General features: G+C 33.7%; 1 protein-coding gene across 12 annotated transcripts in view; it reads right to left on the bottom strand.

The window, feature by feature from the left end:
- CHD9 (chromodomain helicase DNA binding protein 9) overlaps positions 1–18,144 on the bottom strand; it is a 226,208-nt gene that overhangs the window by 54,981 nt on the left and 153,083 nt on the right. For all 12 annotated transcript variants that reach the window (XM_058527805.1, XM_058527807.1, XM_058527806.1 and 9 more), the window contains 9 exons: positions 17,874–17,995; positions 14,403–14,646; positions 10,375–10,551; positions 8,884–9,027; positions 8,510–8,765; positions 7,188–7,398; positions 5,282–5,477; positions 2,721–2,888; positions 1,360–1,539 (listed from right to left, as the gene is read on the bottom strand). In XM_058527805.1, coding sequence (XP_058383788.1) covers positions 1,360–1,539; positions 2,721–2,888; positions 5,282–5,477; positions 7,188–7,398; positions 8,510–8,765; positions 8,884–9,027; positions 10,375–10,551; positions 14,403–14,646; positions 17,874–17,995 — 1,698 coding nt within the window. The remainder of the gene's footprint in view (positions 1–1,359; positions 1,540–2,720; positions 2,889–5,281; positions 5,478–7,187; positions 7,399–8,509; positions 8,766–8,883; positions 9,028–10,374; positions 10,552–14,402; positions 14,647–17,873; positions 17,996–18,144) is intronic.

The following is an 18,144-nucleotide window of genomic DNA, read 5'->3' as shown; positions in this document are numbered from 1 at the left end:
ATCCTATTCAAGCCACTTCTCTGGTCATGCTGATTCTAGTCTTTCTCCTTTCAAACTCATTCTCTACATCGCTGCTAGAGTCAAATTTCTCAACTACACCGCATTATGTCCATTTTCTGCTTGAAGGGGTTTAAAAGCTTTTTAACTGCCTCAGGATCTAGTTCAAATTCCTCAAAATGGAATTTTTTTGAGCCCTTCACAGTTTGGGTCTAATCTCCTTAACCCCTTCATTTTCATCTCCATTTAATTCATCCTGTGCATCCATACATGCCCATGCCATATTCCTTGAAATTTTCCTTGTAGTTTAGCAACTTACGATTCATTTATGTGACCTCCTCTCTTCTGGTAACACAATAATCCACACTTCCTTCAAAACTCAGCTCGAATGTTATTTTCTCTGCAAATGCTTTCCTGATTCTCTGTTCTACCATTTTACACAGAATTAATCATGTTCTCCTTTATTTTTTTCAGCAACTAGAACCCTTTCACTTCAGTATTTCCAGTATTTAGTAAAGTACCTGACATAAGATTTCATTAGTTTGCTTAAAGAATACAAGAGAAAAATTTTCATTTGAAGACTGATATCATTACTTTTGGAGTAGCCCCTGCACTACCTGCTATACCACAGTGCTCTCCATAAAGATAAAGAAAGACTTCTGGGGTGAAAGCAGAGATGGGGATGGAGAAGGAAGAAAATGTAGGAAAGAATAAAGTGAAAGAGAAAACCTGTATGAATCAGTGCAGGTGGGACAGAATACTGCAATAAAAAAGTGTTCAGATGAACGTAAGATATAGGTTTACCATGTCTCTGTTGAAAAAAAAGGAATATAAAAGCTGTTAGTAGCCTTTTAAAATGTTTTTTCCAAATAGGGTAGATAGATATAGTTATTAACACTTTTTTTCCAGATACAAATTTCATGTTACCTTCCCCAAGTTAGATTTAAATATTTAAAATGAAATTAGATATCTTTTCTCTCCTTTAGGTACTTGAAATTACTATAAGTTAATGTAAGATGATTTAACCTCCTACACTATTACTTCTATTTTGCTGTGACTTTGGCATGCGTTTTTTCATTTCTAAATTTGATTTATAATGTTCTACTTTGATTAATACTTACAACCATTTCTAGTTATTACACGTATCCCATTTCACTAGGATCAGAAGAGTACATGTGAACTTTGATATGAGAGATCAGAAAAAATGAAGAAAAAGAGTATATTACCTACTTCTTTTGAGCTAATTCAACTTATTTAAACATTAAGTAGGTGCTTTGCAAATAATTAGCAGAGTAAGAAACAGTTAAATTTGTTTAGTAGTGAACATTACTGGTATATTTATAAAATAGCATTCACTGTTACCTTGGCAAATGTTGACCCACGTCCTTCTGACTCAATTGTAATAGTTTTTGTACGACGTAGTAAAATCTGATCGATATCCTCTTCACAGAATTTAGAGCCTTCATCTTCTTCTTCCATAATGGCACCATAAGCACCTCTTCGAAGCAGATCTTCTATTTCCTTTTTGGAAAGCTGCTGAATCTAAAGAGAAATTTTTTTTTTTTTTTTTTTTTTGCTGAGGAAGATTGGCTCAGAGCCAACATCTGCGCCCACCCTCCATTATTTTGTATGTAGGACAACGCCACAGCATGGCTTGATGAGCGGTGCATTGGTCTGTGCCCAGGATTCTAACCTGTAAACCCTGGGCCGCCGAAGCCGAGCATGCAAACCCAACTACTATGCCACTGGGCCAGCCCCAAGAGAAAATAATTTTGGTAACAATATTTGTTTAAAGTTATAAAATGAGAAAGTATCCTTAAAGAATGTCAAAGAACACAGAGGTCATGTTTAAACGGCATTTGCGGTTTGGGATATACATAAAAGAGAATTCTCTGAAAGAATACATTGAAGTTGTTGACTCTTCTCTACTATCTTTAAAATAAGATTTGCCATTTGCCTAAAATGGCTTCAGTTAAAACAAAGCCTACGGGGCAGGTAACCTCTCAAGGTTCTTTTTAGTACTAGGATTCTATAGTTGTTACAAGCACAAGATATAAGACGACAATCTTGAGGGAAAAAATGGCAAAAAACATCATGTATAACAAGACAAAGCCAATGCTAGTAGTTTCACACTAAAAAAAAGAATTTGAGGGGTCGGCCTGGTGGCGCAAGCGGTTGGGTGTGCACGCTCCACTGCGGAGGCCCGGGGTTCGCCAGTTTGGATCCCGGGTGCGCGCCAACGCACTGCTTGTTAAGCCATGCTGTGGCGGCGTCCCATATAAAGCAGAGGATGATGGGCACAGGTGTTAGCCCAAGGCCAGTCTTCCTCAGCAAAAAAAGAGGAGGACTGGCATTGGATGTTAGCTCAGGGCTGGTCCTCCTCACAAAAAAAAAAAAAAAAAAAAGAATTTGAAAAACTGTAGAAATATAGCATAAAAATTCACAAATCCTATTTTGCTATGCCATGATACAACGTTCTAAAAGCAGAGCAAAGAATTTCTACCTTGAAAACACATTCTTAGAATTCACAAGCACTGGAGCTACAGAGACAGAACGAGATTCAAAAGCATTAACTAAATATACCTCTATTTTGAAATGCTTCCTTACATAAAGCCATCTATTTAGTGTCCAGTATGGATCAAAATTACATGATATACTACCTGAGGTCAAAATTAAATGCAAACAAAAACAAAAACCGCAAGTGAAAAAGAAAATATACATACACCACCAACATTACTTTCTCTTCCACTCATGCTCTGTAACACAGCCTTATCTAGGCCCAGTTTCAGACTGGCTCGGTCAAACATCTCTCTCTCATATGAGTTACGAGTTACTAGTCGGTAGACTTTAACTGCTTTATTTTGACCAATTCTGTGGCAACGAGCTTGGGCCTATAAAAAATGAAAAGTTACAGATTCAATTTATTTTACAAAATAGCACAAAATGCATTACACAAAAGGCACTTAATAGTAAATTATGTCGATTGAATATAAAAGTATGTAAAAATTTTTAGATATTCTTGCTACTGAATTAGATATAACCTTTTTATGGAAAGGAAGGTAGAGCTTACTAAAACAAGAAATGATTCCATAATCAGCAGTAAGTTAAAATTTAAACTTATATTTCAGAGATTATAAATCCATTAAGAATTATTGTTTTTTAAAGATGGTGTCATCAATATAATTTTAGACAGGAACATAAACTCTGAACAGATTTTCTTTTTGGTTGCTGGCAACTTAAGCTCTAAATTTAAAATCTAACTTAAATTTCTAGAATTTTTTTGACTACCTTATCAACAATCTTTTCAATAAATTTTAGTTAAGCTGGGTAATTTTGAGGGGGGCAAAAATCTAAGGTGACTAACTCTGGAGACCTAAATTTTATTTAATGGAGAAAGAACTAATTATCTAATATGTAGATACGCTGGAAGCAGAGACATCAGAGATGACGTTAAGAGCTTCATATTTTATCTCCAGTTCCTACTAAAGCTTTGTGTGATAAATTTTGAATCCAGAAGTTCTATAGAAATCAGTCGTCTTTCTCCCAAATGAATCACCTTCCCATTATTTTCAGAAGATTAAATCATAAATTGTGGCTTTAAAATTTATAGGTGGCATTGATGCTATGCCCTTGGTGACATCTTTATTCTATCCATGTCCATTTTGTGCCCTTTAGGACTCAGAATTGTGAATGAATAACTTTGCTCCAGGTCTAACGAAAGTATAAGAGCCCAAATTTTTTACTAGTCTATAAAGACTAGATCTACATTAGCAGTAAGTAGGAAAAACCAAGTGAGAAGGAGAAGCTGCGGAATCTGGTCCCATTTTTCCAGTTCCTACTCAGGTTCTGTAATGTGACTTTATTATTTTATTTTAGATTAACTTTTAGAATATCACACTACTGTGGGCAGTTCTAAGCATACATATGCATTCCAAAGGCAAATAATTATGATTTGTGTTTAACCTAGGGATTGGCAAATTACAGCCTGTGGACCAAATCTGGCCTGCCAAGTAAGAATGGCTTTTACATTTTTAAAGGACTGTAAAAATCAACAAACAAAGAATGTGTGACAGATATCTTATGTGGCCCAAAAGGCCTGAAATATTTACTAACTGACCGTCTACAGAAAGAATTTGTCCCTGGTTCAATCTATTAATTTTAGATAAGCCTTTGATATTTTGAACTAGATTACATATAGTTACACAAATGAGAGGTTAAAACCTTATCTTTTATTACCAGACATATTCTCAATAACAATTTACTATAATTGGTCTTATATCTTAAACTAATATTAATTGCAATACAGTTAAGATTATCAGGAACAATAGAAGAATTTCTCTTACACTTTCTTTCCTAGATGCTTATCTTTTGCAAACTTGACTCTCTTTGATCACTCTAATTAATATTCCTGTTTCTATGAAGTCCAAGTAGTTTTAACTTATATGTATAACCTTAATTTTCTACAGTATTTCATAAAAAAGGTATATCCTATTATGTTTCAATTCTATGCATACCATATTATATGATGATTGAGAAGATGAAATTAGGATAAGCAAGTATTTATTTTTAAGGAAGCAAAATTCTGAAATTTTTATTACAAATACGTTATTCTTAAAGCTTAGGCCTCTCTCAAATTTACATAATACACTTTAAACAATTAAATAGTGAACTCGAGTAGGTAAACTTTTTTAGAAGTTAGTAAGATATTTAATCTAAATAAATATATATTTTTTATAGATATTACACAATTCTTTTATTTTATTCTTTTTGCTTTCCTCTTCATAGAATAACTTTCATCCAAACATGTTTTTGGTTTTTTTTTTTTTTGGTGAGGAAGATTAGCCCGAACATCTGTTGCCAATTTTCCTTTTTTTTTTTTTTTTTTTTTGCTTGAGGAAGGTTTGCCCTGAGCTAACATCTGTGCCAATCTTCCTCCACTTTGTATGTGGGTGGCCGCCTCAGCATGGCTGACAGTTGGTGTAGGTCCATGTCCGGGATCTGGCTCATGAACCTGGGCTGCCAAAAGCGGAGGTCTGAGCCCAGCATCTGACCTCATGAACCTGGGCTGCCAAACTTAACCACTATGCCACGGGGCAGGCCTCTGAATAAATACATTTTATTGTCATTAAATTAAAATAATTTCACCTATTTCATTTGGCATAGATATTGCTTAGGGAAACATACATGGTAGTTTGCCCAGATAAAAATAAAAGGTGGATTATCAAAAATAGTTACAGAAATTAAAAAAAAAATCTTAATTCTCTTAGCCAAGGAATTTATTTACCTGAAGGTCATTTTGAGGATTCCAATCAGAATCAAAAATTATACACGTATCAGCTGCAGTTAAGTTGATGCCCAACCCTCCAGCTCGGGTACAAAGAAGAAAAACAAATCGGTCTGAATCAGGTTTACTAAATCGATCTATTGCAGCTTGTCGAAGATTCCCTCTGACTCTTCCATCAATTCGCTCATATAAATATCTGTCAAGTGAAATGCAATAAATTTAAATAGAGGAATATAACGAAAATGAAGACACATTCTATCAAATGTAAAGTCAGTTTTCCTGCAACATTACATTTACTATAAAATTAAGAAGCAATACTACCCCAACTAGTTTCTACAGTTTTATACTTCCTGGTGTTGGTGCTAAGGAGGAAATACAAAATAATATAAAGATACAAAATCTCTGCATTCCTGATGTATAGATAAAATACCATTACAATGAATATCATTTTCAGAAGGTGGAATTAAAAAACAGTCCATAAAAACTACTTTGCTCATCTCATTATAATAAATGACTTTTTCTTTGTTTTTACAAGAAACAAAGACTTTCATAAAACTTTATACAAGAAGCCTACCAACGTTTCTCTCTGTCTCAATCATGTTACTCTCTCAACTGATATACTTGATTGTAAACTATACATCAAGGGCAAACTAGAATGCTCATTCTTTATAGTCATTATTGTTAAGCAATTAAGTTTTACCACCTTTTATCCTTTCTCATTTAACATAAAACTCAGAATTGCTGGACATCAAGAAAACTAAAATACATAAAAATTTAGGAACCAAAAGAGGAATATACGTGACATTTGCCACACCTCTTCTAGTTCAAGACACTTTCCACATATAATTGACTAGTGTCTCAGCAGCAGCTCCACTGTTATCTCTAGTACCTGTGAAATGGGGGTGTAACTTCTAATAATGTTACTTTTGACATTAAAGAAACTTGAAGTTGTCCATGAAATTCATGATAATAGAAATTTATCTCATAATCTCTCTTTATCTCTCTTTGTGCAAGGAGATCAAGAAAATTTAAGAATGAATTTTTAGGAATATTGCAATGTAATCTTCCTTCTACTTACACGCTATAAAATTCAGACTAACACATTTTGGAATGAGACTAAAGGAGGAGAACTGACACTAGAAATGGAACTAGAAATAAAAATGAAAAATAAAAATGAACTACATAATCTCTGATAATATAAACTAGTATAGACCTTTACTTATCTATAAGGGTCAAAATCCACTGAACTAAAATCTACAGCTGAATCTTCAGATTCCTTTTTATATTAATATGTTGATATCTGATTGGACTGCTAATGCTCTGACAAAATATCCTATATCCTATTTACCTAAATACTGATTAGACGATATTTAAGACTATCTTACTGTCACGCATCAAAAAACCAAAACAAAATGCCACAGTAAATAAATCAGAAAAGATTAAAGCATGAACACATTTTATACAGCGTATGGTAAGAGTCAAAGTGCAAGTTCAGGTTTTAACTATAACAACGAAATAGATCTGAAAAGGATCTTGAACCCTTTTTTTAGATTTTGAAGAAGGTTATAAGTCCATTTAAAGCGTCATTACTACAAGGTTTACAAATCAAGTAAAATGTACAGTAATAAATCCATTCTATTCCTACGTCAACAAATACCTATCAATTTGCAAAGTTTTCTTAATCAATCTCCTTAGCCCAGCCTACTACTGCAACATACGTAGGGATAGGAAAACACTGACACATAATCCTAAGCAAATCTTTACTCACAGATTTGAATGGATTCTTATGTAGATAAAGAGAAAGATGTGAGTAAAGTTGGACTAGAGTACAGTGCTGCAAAAACCTTAACAACATATACTTAGCATAATTCATGGTATAATTCAGTAGACGAATTATATGCCTTACCTTTTATGTATGAGATAGTCCTCCAGGATGTCAAGGCAGCGTACCATCTGAGAGAAGATGAGCACTTTATGACCTCCTGCTTTCATTTTGGGAAGCAATTTATCAATAAGGACCAATTTACCAGCAGACTGGATCATTGCTTGAAGATGAAAATCAGAAGCAGCTGGATTATATGTATCTCTAAATTCTCCAAGTATTTTCTCCTCAGCACCTATCAAAGAAATATAAGACAGCATCAATGCAGAAATGCAAGCAACTCCCAATTGCTTTCTTTTTTAAAAAAATCAGAATTAGTGCTCCTCTGTGCTTCTGTAACACATTAAAATTTTCTGATGGCAGGTACATTGCTTTTATTAGAATTATTTATGTTGGTGGTAAATATCCACCAACATCAGACTATAATCCCACTGAGGATATGGATAATGTCTTAAGCATCTTTTTATCTCCCCAGACACCTGGCATAATGTTGTATATAAATTTATGTTCAATAAATGTTTAATGAATGCTATTAGGGAAAGTATTAATGAAAATGTGGTCCTAACCTAGATGAGTCAACATATATTTTTAAACAAACATCTAATATTTAAACACCAGCATAACAGTGATCATCACTGAAGGGTGATCATAATTAATCTGGATACGTCCATGGGCATCCTGTTGGCCACTGAAACAAGGAAACAAGAAAAACTAAAAGGGAAGTCATGTTCTAGGTTCTTGATGCATACCTCCTCCAGAGAGTCTAGATCAGCATTAAAGGCTCTCTGCCTTCCCTCAGCCTGTCCAGTCATAAAAGAATACCTGGATTGCAAGTGAGTTAGTTACTGGGCTAAGAAAACCCTGGTCTTAAAGTAAGTTGGGATTATATTTCCAGGAACAAGTGAAAAGACCCAAGCTTTGTTCAGAGAGAATGCTAGTAGAGAAAATGACAAGACCTTAAAAAGTAACATTATTACAGCACAAAAATTGAGAGACACTAACTAGGTTATGTGGACTGGAAAGAAATCAGGAAAAAAGTTGTAAATCTGGAGGCCCAAAGATGGGCTTTGCCATCTTTGTCCAAGAGGAGGAGGAATTCTGGTCCAAGTTACACTGAACACAACTCCTCCTCTTGTAACCTGGTATGCTAACATTGGACACCAGAATGAAGTAGTTCCCACTGCCCGTGATTCTGAAACACTTGTGATCCCTCAGAACACCAGAGTAAAGAGTTATAGGATTATTGCCTTTCCTTGTAAAAGCCACTACAGCTGTAGTGGTGGTGTTTCTTTTTATTCGTATTTGTTAAAACAAAAAAGTATTTGCTTGCCATCCTTTTTGGCTACCTTTGATAAGATATGGATGATTACAGCACTTCCTGAGCTCCATCATGGTATTGACTAAGTTAGGTACATTAGTCTGCCCTGCTCCTTTGGATAAAAATGAAAAGTTCTTCTCCAAAATAGCCCGGTAGTATTTCTTTTGAATGTTGGTAAGTTCTACTTCAATGATAGTTTCTTCCTTAGGCGCCAACTTCTTTTCCACATCTTCTTTCAATCGTCTCAACATCATCGGTTTCAGGATAGCCTGAAGTTTCTGCACCTGCATAAAACAAGATGAAAAGGCATATAACATACATGCACATTCAATTACACATACCTACACATAATTACAATGACAAGAGATTTGATGTACTTATTTACAAAGAACAAAAGGATACCTGTTCCTCTGTTTTCAGATCCCCAAATTCTTGCATAAATGTTGATTCAGAAGGAAACCTCAAAGGTTCTAGAAAGTGAAGAAGACTGAATAGTTCTTCAACTGTATTTTGGAGAGGTGTGCCAGTCAAAAGCACTTTGTGTTCCTATATAAAGCAAGAATAATTCATGTCAAACACTATATTACTAAAATTATGTGAAAGCTGACGTAGGTTGTCAAATGTAGTGTTTGAAAAGCATTATTTTTCTGACCATAATTTTTAAGAGTCAATTCAAAATATATCTCTACTCACAAATCTTCATTAATTTACTTTCTCAATCACTTTTTAAAAACTCTATATCATTCTTGCAATACTTCACTTTGCATGCTATTAATTTTTACCTATCCATGCTTTTAGAAGAAATGTTCTAAATAATTAAGCAGCATAATTTAGACTTCCCCAAAAAACAGACTTTTTAAGAAAAAAGAGGGTATTTCTTTCTTTTGTACTCAACCATTCTTGGTATGGAAATTTGTACACAAAATGGTGCTCATTCTTTATAATTTGGCTGATCATCATTTGACTTTTCACACAAGAAGAAATTCTCAAATTATTAAGGCTATAATCCAACAATGTGAAGGGCTGACTGGAATATGCTTCTAAACTAGAATTGCATTACAAATTAAACATAATAGTAACAGAAGGAAATAAACAGAATATTTTTAATGACAATGAGTACAAATTATTATCATTTAAAATTTGACTTGACAATAGCTCTAAAATCCTAAGCTAAATATTTGTACATCTCCATATGTACATATATGCTAGTAAATGGTCTAGAAAGATATACGCCAATCCGCAAGTACTGGGGTAAGGAGTAGAACTGGGCATGAGTATGGATGGAGAGGGAGTAAAAAGAAGCACTTTAATGTTTTACTGTATGTAGTTCTGTATATTTGCGTTATTTGTTCAAGTATTTACCCACTAATTATGCGATCTTAATTCAAAATGTTAAAAAAAAAAAACCACAAAAGACTTTGATTTGAAAGAAGCAAACACACTAATAAGACGACTTAAAAATCTCATTTATTAATTATAACCAACATATACTAAGCATGTAGAATTTTGTAGGAAATTTATCCCTTATCATAAATGACTAGACTATTAAAACTTTGTTGAAAGGGCTTTTTATTAAGGAACTTAAGGTCTTACTTTCTTTTCAGTGGTACAGTCTACAGAGGTTTCTTTTTTTTTCCTTTTAATTCCAGAAGTTAACTACTAACATTTTTTAGCTCTTTCCTCCAAAAAGCTTTAAGTCTTAGAAAACACATGAGATTTTTTTTCCTTACTAATTAAAACCAAAATAATCTCAACTATCACAGATAGAATTCAGATATAGCTATACTCTAAAACTAAAAAAGGAATAAGATTTTAGCATTAGCTCTGACTCTATCTGACCTTTTACTATGTAGCTAAGCAACTGAATTAAATCATAATAATGATGTTACTTACCAAATTCATGAGTTTCAGACCTTCTAAAAGTTTACAATTTTTATTTTTTAACCTATGTGCTTCATCAATAATCACACATCGCCATTCAATTGCATTAAGCTCTCCACAGCCTCCAAGAATCATTTCAAAAGTGGTGATGATGGCTTGGAATCGGTACGCTCCTCGAATGATACGTCCCTAGAAATTTATTATCAAATATAATAATTTGCTAGAATTTCTTGATCACAATTTTTAATTCCTGTCAAATAGCATAAAAATATATCTAATGATATCTACCATAAAACATTTTCCACTGAAATTTTTATATATGCATAGACACTCTCTTTAAGTGAGGAGTTTTAGTAATAAAACTGTATTAGATTCTTGTGTTTTCAACAGTTGCTAAAAATTATGCCAACACAATTATATAGTTATAATTATATCCTAAAAAGTATTCCTTGAGAAAATTTTTTATAACTTTTAAGAGTTGTAATAACAACTTTAGCTCAAGAAACAGCCATTACAAAATCTAGCCAATGAAATTTCAGTATTAATGTTTATTACTTATATCCATGAGTCCATACATATAATGGCAAATAGTTAATATCAAATTTAGCCACCGAAGTCATTTATTCAGCAAATATTCATTGAGTTTCTATGTGCCAGACACTGTTCTAGGTGCTGGAAATATAGCAGCAGTAATCAAAACAGATAAAAATAATTATCCAAGTGGAACTTACATTCCAATGATTCAAATGCAGGACAGAGCCATTAAGAAAAAAAAATTATTTATTTTTTAAAAAGGAAGTTACAAAGTGATAAGGGTTGTGGAATAAAATACAACAGCGATGTGGAATAGGAAGTATGGGGTCAGAGGTGATCACTGCAATTTGATAGAGTGAGTGGGAGGTCATTACTGAGACGTGACATTGGAGCAAAGTCCTGAAGAGGAGTGAGGAAGCCATGTTGATATCTAGAGATCTACAGGAGAAAGTATTCTTGGCAGAAGTAGCAAGTGTGAAGGCCCTAATTTGGGAGTATCTTTGGCAGTATTCAAATAATAGCAAGAAAGCCAGAGTGATTAAAATCCAGTGAGTGTGAAGGGGATGAGGCTGTATAAGGACTTCAAAGCACGGTAAGGACTTTGGCAGTTACTCTGAGCAAGAAGTGACTGGAGTGTTTTGAGACAAGAAGTGTCATGATTTGACAAATACTTTAACAGAGTCCCTTTGGCTGCTGTGGTAAAACAGTCTGAAGTAGCCAAGGGCAGATCAGAGAGACCAGTGAAGAGGCTGTCATAGTAATCCAAGCAAGAGATCATCATCAGAGGTCATGAGAAGTGTTCTGGATATATTTTGATGGTAGAGCCAATAGGATTTGCTAATGGATAGATGTGGAGTGAGAGTAAGAGTTTATTCTCAAATTTTTAGCTTGAACAACTAGAAGTAGGTGTTGCTATTTACTACAATGAGGAATTTCAAGATTTTGGTTTTTGTACACGTTATGTTTGAGATGTCTATTAGATATCCAACTGGAGAGTTGACTAGGCATTTGGATATGACTCTGAAATTTAGCAAAGAGGTCTGAGTTGGAGACATAGATTTGGGAATTTTCAGCAGTATAGATGGTACTTAAATTGCGCAATTGAATGAAATCTCTGACGGAATGAGTATAGATACAACGGAATCTGAAGACTGAGCCCTGGGTCACCCCAAGTTTAGATATAGAGAAGATGAGAAGGAACCAGTAAAGGCGGCTTCAGAAGGAGTAGGTGGTGATATAGGACAGTACAAAGTCCTGGAATCCAAGTGAAGAGAATGTTAAATAGGATTGAAAACTATAAACTCTTAGGATTAGGAGAAACGAAGGGTTAAGAAAGATTGTGTGTTCTGAGTTAGATTTGAATTCCTATTAACTTAATTAGATTAATACATGTTGATTGTGTACACTGGCCATTAAGTTGAACAATGGACCCAGCAGAATATTATTAAAACTGGTATGAAGTATAAGTCTATAGTATTTATATAGCTCTAAAAACCTGGAATATGATGCATTCAGTTAAGCTGATACCATAGTGTTTAAGAACAAGGTCTTTTTGAGTCCAATTGACCTGGGTTTATTAGTCCCAGTTTTGCTCTTTAATTTTGGGGGAAATCACATAACTTCTTTATACCTCTGTTTCCTCATTTGTAAATGGGGATCATATAATTACCCATTTACAAGGTTGGCACTACAAAGATCAAGTGAAATACAATATCTAAAATGCTCAGCATAATGCCTGGCACACGATAAATACTCAATAAATGTTTGTGATTATTAGTGTTATTACTTTTTTCAGGGCAATTTAGAAAATATTAGCATAATTTTACTGCTATTGTGATTTCAAGCTATTTAATAACTTGAAAAAGGCAGAAGTTAAATATTCAACAAGTTTATATTAAAATATATTTGAAAGAGTTAACTCTGAGGGTTATTTCTATATTTGAAGTACAGATCTATTTATCTCATATCTTTTTCTTTTCAAATTTTAAACCTTTCAGATAATATTCTTCTAGAATGTATAACATTTACCATAAAAATATAATATTTAATATATATTATTCATTTATAACATCAAGAATCTTTCAGCTTTTTGGCTATCATATATACAAAACCCGTATGAGACATATATCGAAATTGTAACCTTTTGTTTAAAATCTCTTAAACTCCCAATATTTTAATTGTAACTTTCGTAAAAAATGAGATTGAACTGTCATATTTATGATACTATACAGCTCTTAAATTCTACAAATGTATGATTAAGAATAATAAAATACTATGGAAGGAACTCAAACTATAACCAAACTAAGACGTCATAGGATCAAAGGTGCCCAGGTGATAGTTTTCAATAGAATTGAGGAATAATTAAGGGATTATATAGATGCTTGATTTCATAGAAATGTAATTGTTTCAACCATAGAAGTAGGAGGGGAAAACGAAGTTAAAGGCACAAAATCGGTTAATCCATCCATTTTCAGCCTCAAATAGGTAGAAAATCAGCTATAATTGGGAGGCAAAAGTATAAGGCTATGCACATTACTTTACTTCAAACTATATCACATCACATGACCTTGGCAAACGTTACAATAATCCTTATAAAACAGAAGAATTAGTGAAAGAAAAATAAAATATCAGGGTGCTATCGAGGTAGAGTGCCCAGCGATAAACCTTTTCCAATTAAAAAGTACAATCTTTGTGTGAATTGTGTTTTCATTGATTTTGTGTCTTATTTCTTAAAATTTTTAAGCTATTAAGAGTCATACTATCACTCAAAACTGCAACTTGGGACTTGTTTTCCAGTCTTAACTTTGTGCTAGAAAGTGCTTATAATGTCGTCTCTTAATTTTATGATCTATATATTTAGCAGAAAAATAGGAAATTTCTTCCTAAAGAGTAAGTGGACGAAAATAACATGGAAAATGTGCCTCTAGGACATAGCGGAGAAGAAAACCATCAAATCACCAGAGTATTGGAATAACCAATCCAAAGGGGAAAATGAGACAGAGGTGTATCCTTGTATCTGTGTGCAAAACAAACAAACCAAATTTTAAAAAGCGTCTCAAATTAAAATTCATTGAACATGAAAGAGAACTTACGGTTTTACCTCAATAGGCATTTAAACCCATGGTGTTCACTGAAGATTTAAATTTTAAAAATGGAGGAAAAAAAACTGGAGGATGATCAAAGAGACAAGTTATATTTTAAAAATAAATTTAATGTGTATTTAAAAACAATTATTCTAGTTGAAAAATTAAGGATACAATCAAATTTATACATTTGTATAAATCAGCATTCTTCTTTATAGTGAACTGGAGCATGAACCTGACTACTTTTGTCAATTGTTCTCTTCAGCTGCTAAAATTTACTGTATGATGAATAAAGAGATTGAAGTAAGATCTAAATAGGCAATTAAAATTTATCCTAAATTTGAAAGTAATTAATATTTTATGCTTATTTAGCTTTTTCAAACCTGACCTTTCAAACAACAAACAAAATCACCAGTAACACACCTGCGAGTCCCTGAAGTACATCTCATATTGCTGTATCATCTGTCTGCTAATCAGGCTCCCATGATAAACCACAACATTAATATCAGTCCACGTACGAAATTCTCTCTCCCAGTTTGCAATAGTGGAAAGTGGAGCAATAATCAGGAAAGGTCCTCTTATCCCAGTCAGAAGGATTTCGTAGAGGAATGTAATTGATTGAATGGTTTTGCCAAGACCCATTTCATCTGCTAAAATGCAGTTTCGTCTGAAATAAACAAATATATTATCCATGTATACATTGGGCTTTTCTGTATACTACAATGTTTTTCAAGATCAATATACAAAGCCAAAGATCGAGTTAAAATACTTGCACTTATAAAAACGTAAAAGTTGCTGGCTGAAGTGCAGACTAGGCTAAATATTATAATTTTATTATAATCCTGCAAAGGGAAAACTACAGATTTTTGTAGCTTCAAAATAAAGGTACCACTCGTTAGATGTTTGATTTTTTTTAAAGAGTGAAATGGCAAGAGCAAGGCAAACTAAATATATTATTTATTCAGGAAGCATTTATTAAATACCTTCTATATCGTAGGGACAGTATGAGAAGATGGCATATAAAAGAAATAGAACATGTTCTCTGCCTTCTAGGGGCTTGTATCTATTAGAGAAGTAGTCATGCGAGTAAATAAATTAATAATCACACAATGTGCTAGCACAGAAGCACAAATAAAGCACTAGTTTTCAACTTTGGCTGTGCATTAGAAGAACCTACAAAGTTTGAAAGAAACACAGATCCCAGGGCCCTCCTCTATACATTCTGATTCAATGTGTTCATACACATTGGATAAAATGATAAAAGCAGTTGTAATTTTTTAAAAACATTCCACAGATGATTATGATATATGGCTAGTAAAGAATCATCAGTATTAAGTTTACTATGGAAGCTCAGAGGAGTAAGCATCCAACTCCAGCTAGAAGAGATGAGAGAAGAGAAGACTTCCTTCAGAGAGGTCAGTAATGAGTAGGATTTTGCCAGAGGGCACAGCAAAGGAGAAGATGTGTAAAGAACATGATCAACTGGGAGATCATGAGTTGTTTAATATGGTTTTGAGGGAAGAGTAAAGGGAGAGGATATTACTAAGATAAGCGGGGCTCATAAATAAAGAAGGTTAGACATCATTCTGTTATGCAATGGGAGTCACTGAAAATTTTTAAAGAAACCTGATGAGATTAAGTTTGTATTTTGAAGTTTACTCTGGTACCATTGTGGATATTAGAAGGTGAGGTAACTAGAAGTTGGGACATTAATTTGGAAGATACCACAAGGATGCAGGGAAGAATGGTGGACTCTGGACTAAAGGAGGAAGGACTAAGAAAAGAGAACTGATTCCGAAATTAATTATGAGTTAAAATGATTTGGACCTAGTGACCAACCAGATATATGGGGTGTAGAATGACAGCCAGATTTCAGTTTGGGTGACTAAATGAATTGTGCTATTCTTAACCAAGATGCAAAATATAGAGGAAGAACAGATTTGGTATGGAGGAAACAGGAAATGACAAGGTTAATTTTGAATCTGTTGTGTTTACAGAATTGTTGAAAAAGACATTAAGGTAGCAAGAGGTAAAGAGAAACATGGGCTTGGAGTTCAAGGCCTTAGAGATAAAAGTCTGAGATCGTTGGAATATTATTGATAAGTGAAGGCATAGGGGAGTGTAGACTATGGCTTAGGGAGAACAAACATGCAATATGAGATGAGAACAAAAGACAGATCTATGGGCAAGAAAAAACAACACAGAAAGGGCAGGCAGAGGAAGAAGAACCAGCAAAGACTATTGAAAGGAACAGACACAGAGGTACTAGAGAGCTAGGAGAGAGTCACATTGTGGAAGCTGTTGGGGGTGAGAATGTGGGAAAAGTTTAAAAAAGGAAGGAATAGCAACTACTATTCAATGCAGCAAAGACAGCAAATTAGGGCTGAAAAACATCCCATGAATTAGAAAATTAAAGAGTTTCAGAGATGATACAAACTCAAAATCCAAGCAACAGGTTTAAAGAAAACTGGAGATGAGGAAACGGGAAGAGCTTGTGCAGGCTACTCTTCCTAGACATTTGCCTAGGAAGTTACAACGAGGGCTTAAGGTAGCTAGACGGAAAAGCAAAGCCAAGAAGATTTATCCTTCTCTTTTTTATTTTTACAGATAGGTTAAATCCAAATTTGTTCACAGACTGAAGGGACAGCACTAGTCTTAAGAGATGGCTTGAAGATATAAGAGAAGGATGATACCTGATTGAAGTGAGGTTCTGAAAAGATTGGATGAGATCCATGTCAAGAACTGAGGTGGTAGCATTAGTCTTGGTCCTGGGGAGGGACCTCTTAACTTCTGATACATGAGGATAGAGGTAGGAATAGCTAAGGATGGAGATAGCATTTGTAGGTTTGGGTGTGAAGGCAGGCAAGAATTTGAACGAGTTTACCTACTGGCCCCTAGGCTTCTCTAAGAAGCAGTCATATACAGAGTGATGGGGGTAGGGTTGTGATCCAGGGTTTGAGGAAAGTGGTGAAAGTTTAAAATAAGCAATGTAGGGAATGAGGAAGCAAAATTATGAGAAAAGTAAAATAACATTTTGTTAACTATTCTACCTGGAAGTTCTCTTGGGAAAAATGATGATCAATATTTAGAAAACATAAACCAGGGTAAAGAGCACTGCATGGAATAACAGGTCCCCCTAACTCCATGTGACTGAGTCTCATGACTCACCATTGCTAAGTGTAACAACTCAAAAGAATAATGTGAGAAGTAAAAACACAGAAAAATGATTCTGAATAAAAGTGTCATCTAATTTTGCTGTCATTATTAATAATAGTGCCTTCATTTGCTCTTTTGTATACATTTCCTTCTCAATCATGGTACCATTTTTTACTTTTTTTGCAATTATCTTTTCATCTCAATAAAAAAAAATGAGATAATGTTCCATAAAGCATTTTGAACTTGGAAAATAAATAATTAATAAAAGGGGTAATTCATTACTTGGTTCTTATATTTTGTATTCTATTCTTCATCGATTACTGACAATCTGCTTCTTTTAAGACTTAAATTAAATAATAGAGACCTATCTAATTCTTGCAGATGTAACTGCTCATACCTTACTAACTAGATTCCATTATTGGCAGACAGTACGTACTATAAGTTGATAAGTTGAAAAACATTCTGTAACATAGCAGATGTTTCATGATGTTATTAAGAAAGGTATTTCAAATTTAGTTGTTAATCAACCTATCAATTTTCTTCTATTCTGATTGGTACACATTTAAAGGAAGTAAGAGTAGTCAAAATCCTAAATTATAATTTACGTATCTTCCTGAGATAACCTCGCTTTCAATAATGAAGACTCCATGACAGTAATAATATAGCAACATCAGTGCCTATTTTATTTAACATATTTTGGCACATATAAAATTTCTTCTGTTAAGATACACTACATACCTATTGTACCAATTGAACAAGAGCCAGTTGAGTCCTTCCAGTTGATATTCCCTGAGTTGATTGCCATTTTTATAGTCCCTGGATTGATCTATTTTTTTCCAAATATTAGAGGGTGGACGATCCTTTGTGGAAAAACAAAGAATGAATGATGTATTTCAGATTTTAAAATCTTCCATACATCTCATATATGGTAAAAACACTGCTTTTAAAATAATCATAGAAGCATAACATTATATGGAGTCATGATGAAATCATACCAAATATCAGAAGA

The sequence above is a fragment of the Diceros bicornis genome, chromosome 32, assembly GCF_020826845.1.
Source record: "Diceros bicornis minor isolate mBicDic1 chromosome 32, mDicBic1.mat.cur, whole genome shotgun sequence".
In the NCBI taxonomy this organism is placed as follows: domain Eukaryota; kingdom Metazoa; phylum Chordata; class Mammalia; order Perissodactyla; family Rhinocerotidae; genus Diceros; species Diceros bicornis.
Note: the sequence above shows the minus strand (reverse complement) of the source record. Positions and strands in the feature narration are given on the sequence as shown.